Genomic DNA, 7,151 nt, shown 5'->3' with positions numbered 1-7,151 from the left:
TATTTTTTTGCACTTGTAATATCTAAGTGTATTCATCTTTTTGCAATGCTAACATCAACGGTTGTGAGAAAAAGGTTAAGTTCCTTCTTGATAAGGCCTCGGTAGGCAATCAGGAGGACATCCCGGCTGGCCTATGTGATATGCTACCCGATGTAAGGGTTGCAAAAATTTAGGTAATTGTTCTTCCAATTCTTTCGTGCATCCTCTCTGTTATCCTCCCGTGTCGTAACTTGTTATTAGTCTATGCAGATTCTTCCTCAAGTTGACTCAGGCTTAGGAGATAGCTCGATAAGGCCCTCTGTCAAGAAACTAGCGGTCAGGTGAGAAAGAGTACAAGATCTCCCCAAAACCAAGATGTTCCAGCCTTGGCCCGAGCTAGAAAAAGGGCTCGAGTCATATCGGATGACTTGTAGATCGATATGTGACCCTCTATCATTGTTGGTTCCTTACAAACTGATAGTGATAACATATCATTTTTTTCATATTATAAACCGATAGTGATAGTCTATCTAAAAAAACCGGCAATGTTAATGGTTTCAGCTCATTTTGGAAATACATAACTTTTTCATACAGAGTTAGATGAAAAGAACTTTTAGATGAAAATTGCAGCTCTAGACGAGATCTACAATTTTATAGTTGACAACTTTTTCATTTAAAGCATCTAGATTTTCAAATCTTGTCTACAACTATTTTGGCATCCGTAACTTATCAAGCTCGACTCATTTTATCATGGTTCACTCATGGGAGTACCTAGCATTCCTAAACTAGTTTAAAAAAAGGATAAAATTAGTAATAACATAGTGAAATGATAATATATGCAATGCTTAACCACTAAAAAATAATTAATATATTGTATATTCAACACCCCTCTTTGACTTTTATGTGTGCCAACTCAGTTCCAAGTTAGATAAAATATGAAATGATACAAAAGTATAACTTAGCCAAATGATCATCTTTAACGGTAATAATTACATGGTGAAATGATAATATATGCAATGCTAAAGTGGGTTCATGTTAGAAAACAAGTGTCAGTTTACATATTTTTAGTAAGATATTTAGAAATTTATAAAATATTCATACGAAGTCAGATGAAAAATAAAAATTGTAGCTCTCGACAAGATCTATAACTTTGTAGTTAACAACCTTTTCATTTAAAGTTATTTTGATATCCAAATAACCATCAAAAGTGTCAGACAATAAAGCTCAAAAGAAAAAAAAATTGCATTGCTCTCAGCATCTCAGCAATCATTGATAGGTGAGATGGTAAGGCACTTCATGAGAGTGAAAGGTCGCAGGTTTGACTTTCATGAATCGCACGTATGTGTATTTCTCACAAAAAATTGTGTGACTTCTGACTTACGCCCATGATATATACCGGCAGTGATAATTGGCAAGTTTAACTGCTTATTTCACAGTATCATTCAAAAACTGGCGTTGATATTGGTTATGAACCAAGATTGATAGAGTTTTGTGTAGCACTATAAGCATGCTCCTTTCTAAATTTGTGAGGAGCTTGATGTCGAAGTGCTTGTTTGGTAGAGCTTTCCCTTATCTAAATTCTATAGAGGAAGTGATTCTCTGGAGAAAGTGATTATGTTGTTAAAAATAATTTTTTAGTGATTTTTAAGATAAATTCTATGGATGAAGTGATTCCACAAACTTCCACGATAAAATGCTAGTTGCCAATAAATATGTAAATTCGTTTCGCAAAAATTAAGTATGAAAAAAATGAATCAAGAGAAACTGATTTTTTCAGTTTTTAATATCTAGTTCATTTTAAAAAATACCTCTCACAAAATCACTATAAAAACTGAAAACTAGCAGAGCTCTTATTAATTCTACTTTAAAAGTTGATCTAGCAACTCTAACAAATTCGAAATTACCCAATCCATCCACTGTCACGGATTTGAAACACGTACTTTAACTAGTCTTAACTTATCCATCGATCGATGAAATCTTGGACATCAATTATCATGGGCTCACAAATGCATGCATGCTTGAATTGTGGCTTTGTGAATGGAGCTACACCGAGCTAGCTAGACTAGGTAGAGCTTGTTGACTTGTTGTGCTTGTGATGATGACAATAGAAAGCTTACTACTTGTTTGAAGCTTCGCTATGTCGCAAGCAAAGGCGGAGCCAGGGCCAGCCTACCTGGGCCGCTGCCCGGGCTCCACGGCGATCTGCCATAGAGGATGGACTATTGTCTAACAGAAAACCGAAAAAAAAATCTTTATTGCCTCTCTCAATTATTATTTAAGTATATTTGTCCCCCTCCCCCTCTCCTTTGAATCGTAAAATAAAATAATCTACCTCCTCTAACTATTCAAACGGATCCATTTATCTCCTTAATTGGTAACTCAGTCTATCATGTTGACAATATTTCACTGAAGTAGAATAAGAAAATAAAATTATAAATTATTTTAAAATTATTATAGATAATTTTAAGACCTTATATAAAAAGCAGACTCGAGCGATTGTTAAGGGAAAAATATAGACTTTTTCCATAGCTTTAACCCGAGCAAAATCGAAGTTGGCCGGTTGGAAGAGGCAGCAGCCTAGCAAGCCAGTTGGAAAGGCCTGTGCGCGAGTCATTCTAAAATTTCCCATTCGGGCCTGTGCATGAGTCAGCCTTCCACTTCCGCCGCCGGCTGCCCGGGCTTCGAAAATTGCTGGCTGGCTCAGTTAGGATTTCTCTCTTGAGCCTTTGAGTCCACACCCAGTAATTTAGCCCAATCCGTTCCCTTCTCGTTTCGTTTCCCTCTTTAGATCCATTGCTGTTTCTTTCTTGGGCTTACTGCTGAGCTTACTGCTGCTTGTTCCGATCGATTGCTCCTGCAAACCGAAGTCGTAACACCATTTCTAACTATTTTCTCTTCATTTTATTTTCTTTTTATTTTTATTTTTTTACATCTCTAATAGCTTTTTTAAAGAATTTGTAAAAAGAAAAAAGAGAAAAAGAGAGAATTTCATTCCGAAGAGAATGATCTTGAAAATCTTCCTAAAAAAAAACTATAATGAAAAGCTGTTAGAACGAAAAAAAGGCAAAAATTCTTTTAAAAAAAATTTAGATCACGAAGAGAATCTATTGAGCATAGTCTAGGTAGGATTGTCCAAGTCACCACAATCAAACCTGGGACATGTTAGCATCTCAATTTTTTTTTAAAAAGAATAACGTGACTCAGCCAAACACAGCAGTTGCATGTTTGCCCAAGTCTAACTGCGTCAGCTGATTTCCCTGTAATCAGGTCGTTATCATTGAGTGGTTCGCTCGCTAATCGATGGTATTTTTCACCAACCCCGCTTTCTTGGTATCGATCGTTTTCTCTCTAGTTTGCAGCTAGAGAGAAACCGCACCACCAAACACGGATACTGTAGCTGTGTCGGTGTTGTGTTATTTTCACTGTCATCAATTTTTGATGTAGAATTAAATATAATAATCACTCTCATCACATATTAGGTTCTGATTATCTCTTCTATCACGTACAATTTATATGACCTTGAAAACGGTTCGAGTTCATCTCGTGTGACTCTAGAGACTTCCGAAATTGACAACCTTACACAACAGTCTGATCTAGCTTGTTATACCCATGAGTTTGCATACTTGCTAAATCTTAGGAAGCTTACTATACGCATAGGTTTAACCAAAACTATAAAAGTTCCTAAATCAATTCAACCCTAAAGACTAATATGATAAGTTAGTGATCTCCCACCTTCTATATTATACTTTTCATCATTAATTTTCAGTGTAGAATTAATCCAACGGTCGACAAAAACAAAAAGAAAATGATGTGGAAGAAGAGGAAGAGAGAATGTCCCCATACGGTGGGGCCCAGCCGCCGAACAAGGTGCTCGTGCTGCCAGTGCGTACCTGCTACTAACTGGTTGATTTGCACTCTTCTTCGGTGTTGCTGTTGATGGTAGTCAAGAGAAGATCAGCTGGTGATGGCGGAGAGATCTTTTCCTTCTCCCGCGGACCCCCTCCCCTTCTGGCCTTTTGTGTGCCCCTGAGCTGCAGAAAGAGCATCACCAGGCAAGAAGAGAGGGGGCATGAGAGGAGAAGGTATAGGCATCCCAAGGATTCAGGTTAGTTCCTTCCTCCTCTGTTCTAATTTGAAGTTATGTCTTGTTTTCACAACTCTCTGCCAAGGGTCGGAACTTCTTCTTTTAATTTTTTAGAATCTCATGGTGAATAGTTTCTTGGTAGGCGATAGGAACTAGGGTTTGGCTATGTCCTATAGCTGAGACTGAGAGCTTGAGAGTGAATTGGAAAGGAACTAGGTTTTAGTTACTGTAAATCAACTTTACACGAGATCTGTCGATTTTATTAGACTAGGAATAAAAATAGAAAGTTCAAGAAACAACAAAAAAAAGATGTCCTTGTCGGAGAACTCTTACTCCACTATTTAAGAAACAAACTGAGAAAAACGAGACCTAGATTAGGCCTACGGCTAACAGCTATTGGTAAGATTCGCCTTTGATGTTCTGGGCCATATCCATGGCTAAGGTGCTTGCGTTTTGGAAGGTTCATGTGTTTCTCATTTTTTCTCCTTCCAAATATTCCACCAAAAGGTCATCACGGTCCGTTGAATTGGCTTCTTAGCCGTTTGTCGATCTTTCTTGCGGCCGCCAGCTGGTTAGTGTAAATCAGCTAATCCAGGGCAATTTCTGTTTTGTTTTAAGTTTTGGGGGCTTATTACATCATCATTCCATCTCCATTCTTGTTCAACAGTGATTAATTGCTTGCTATTTCTACCAGGTAGGTTTGTTCTCCAGTGATTAATTCCTTTGGAAGGCCAAGAAATTGGGGGGTTTTCCCCCACATGCAAGAATTAGTGCTTAGTTATCCGTGATCTCGGCGTTCTCTCCTCACCAAAATAGCAGCAAGCTTGTGAATTTCTTGATTTGGCAGTGTCCTGTGAGAAGACTTGGATTGCTTAAGAGTTCATTTCCTGGAGAGGGAAGACTTGGATTGCTACAGAGTTCATTTCCTGCCGAGGGAAGATTTGGATTGCTAAGGAGTTCATTTCCTTGCAGAGGGCACTGTTGGTGTCCGCTTCGATTTCGCAATCTGAGACAGAGTATGCGGCGTGTCCGAGTCTCGTCCCACCAGTCTCCCGTGCACAAGCTCGGCGACTCGCAGATGAAACTGACGCCCAAATTCCGGTTCGCCACCACCTCTGCATTGCCGTCGCCGGTGCCGTCCTCGGATTTGGAGGAGTCCTCATGGGAGACGCCACTGATACCTGGTCTCCCAGATGACGCAGCGCTCAACTGCCTCCTCAGGCTGCCTGTTGAGGCTCATGATGCCTGCAGGCTTGTGTGTCGCCGGTGGCATCACCTCCTGGCTGACAAGGCGCGCTTCTTCAGGCAAAGGAAGCTGCTGGGATTTCGGACTCCATGGCTGTTCACCCTGGCGTTCCACCGTTGCACCGGCAAGATACAGTGGAAGGTGCTGGACCTGAACCACCTAACCTGGCACACGATTCCGACCATGCCGTGTCGGGACCAGGCTTGCCCCCGTGGGTTTGGTTGTGTTGCTATCCCCAGCGATGGCACCCTTCTTGTTTGCGGTGGTCTGGTCTCTGATATGGATTGCCCGTTACACCTAGTCCTCAAGTATGAGATCTACAAGAACAGGTGGACGATGATGACTCGGATGCTCGCTGCTCGGTCTTTCTTTGCTTGTGGTGTGATTGATGGACGTGTTTACGTTGCTGGAGGTTATAGTGCAAACCAGTTTGAACTCAATTCCGCAGAGGTTCTTGATCCAGTTAAGGGTGTTTGGCAACCAATTGCTAGTATGGGCATGAACATGGCTTCTTCGGATTCTGCTGTCATCAGTGGTAGGCTTTATGTCACCGAAGGATGTGCATGGCCGTTCTTCTCATCGCCAAGAGGACAAGTGTATGATCCAAAAATTGACCGCTGGGAGACAATGCCAGTTGGAATGCGCCAAGGATGGACGGGACTAAGTGTGGTCATTGACGAACATGTGTTTGTCATTTCAGAATATGAGAGGATGAAGGTTAAAATCTATGATCCAGAGACAGATTCATGGGACTCGGTCAATGGCCCTCCGATGCCTGAGCGAATTATGAAACCCTTCTCAGTCAGTTGTCTGGACAGCAAGATTGTTGTTGTTGGGCGAGGTCTCCATGTAGCGATTGGGTATGTCAAGAAGCAATCTGGCAGCAGTTCTGATAGTAGGAGTTCAAGCTACTCCATTTGTTGGCAAGATGTGGATGTTCCTAAGGGATTCAGTGATCTGACACCTTCAAGCTGCCAGATTCTTCATGCTTAACTGCCAAGAACCCTGATACTCTGCATAAAGACCAAAATGATCAGCCTTGTCCGGCATTATGATCGGCCGGCTATTTAAACTGCTCCGAGCTATACAATTGTTGTGTTCTGTTTATTAATTGTTGTGTTCTGTTAATTAAGCTTGTTTCCAGTGAGAGCTCTATAATCTGGAGATGTTGCACCAGTAAATAAACCGAGTTTCATTTTCATAAATAGAGAAACAAACTGAGACATTTTTGCAAGTAGTTGTTTTTCAGTTCCTGAACAAAATTGTTCTATTTTGCTCTTTGGTTTTTACATTGGTCAGAGTAGTGCACTCTGCCAAATGTTGCTTGACATTGTTGACAAACCTGACCACATAAATTTGTAGCCAGTCTTTCTTTAGACTAAATGTATTTGTCACCAGTCTTACTTTGGGGTCTATAAATTGTTTCTAGTACATTGCATAACTGTGTTTATTGACATACAAGTCATGTAAAACGTAGTTGTTCTGTGATCAGAAATCAGAGCTGTATTTGTTGCTTAAGTGTAAATTGAAGTAGGTTTCTGGAGGGCTAGCGATGTGTCATTCTCTCTCCTGAAGACAAATGTTGTCAAGCAGCGACATGAGTGCATGATCCCAATTCTACAGTATGCTGTATGCATCATGCTTGTAGTCTTTACTCTGCCAGATGTTGCATCGGTTACCAAGAACCTGATTGCATAAAATTGTAATTACCCTTCATTTCTGGCAGATGGAAGGATATATGAATTGTATTCTTTTTCGAAAATACGGATCCAAGAATTGTTTGTAAGACGATGTGCTTATATTGCATTGTCAGTTCTGTAAATACATCTTTCTGTGATTAAA

The 7,151-nt window shown here is 40.3% G+C and overlaps 1 protein-coding gene across 5 annotated transcripts; it reads left to right on the top strand.

The window, feature by feature from the left end:
* Positions 1-3,610: 3,610 nt before the first annotated feature.
* Positions 3,611-6,543, top strand: LOC133891456 (F-box/kelch-repeat protein At1g30090-like). 5 transcript variants are annotated; one of them, XM_062332171.1, is made up of 2 exons: positions 3,611-4,061; positions 4,762-6,543. In XM_062332171.1, the coding sequence occupies exon 2, from the start codon at positions 5,082-5,084 to the stop codon at positions 6,300-6,302; it is 1,221 nt and encodes a 406-aa protein (XP_062188155.1). In that variant the 5' UTR covers positions 3,611-4,061; positions 4,762-5,081; the 3' UTR covers positions 6,303-6,543. The 5 variants fall into 5 exon arrangements, with proteins under 5 accessions (XP_062188155.1, XP_062188153.1, XP_062188152.1 ...); XM_062332169.1 differs by having other exon boundaries at positions 4,758-6,543; XM_062332168.1 differs by having other exon boundaries at positions 3,611-4,084.
* Positions 6,544-7,151: the final 608 nt, after the last annotated feature.

Source organism: Phragmites australis, chromosome 14 (genome assembly GCF_958298935.1).
Source record: "Phragmites australis chromosome 14, lpPhrAust1.1, whole genome shotgun sequence".
Classification (NCBI taxonomy): Eukaryota; Viridiplantae; Streptophyta; class Magnoliopsida; order Poales; family Poaceae; genus Phragmites; species Phragmites australis.
The sequence above is the reverse complement of the archived record's forward strand: the minus strand, read 5'-3'. Positions and strand labels throughout refer to the sequence as shown.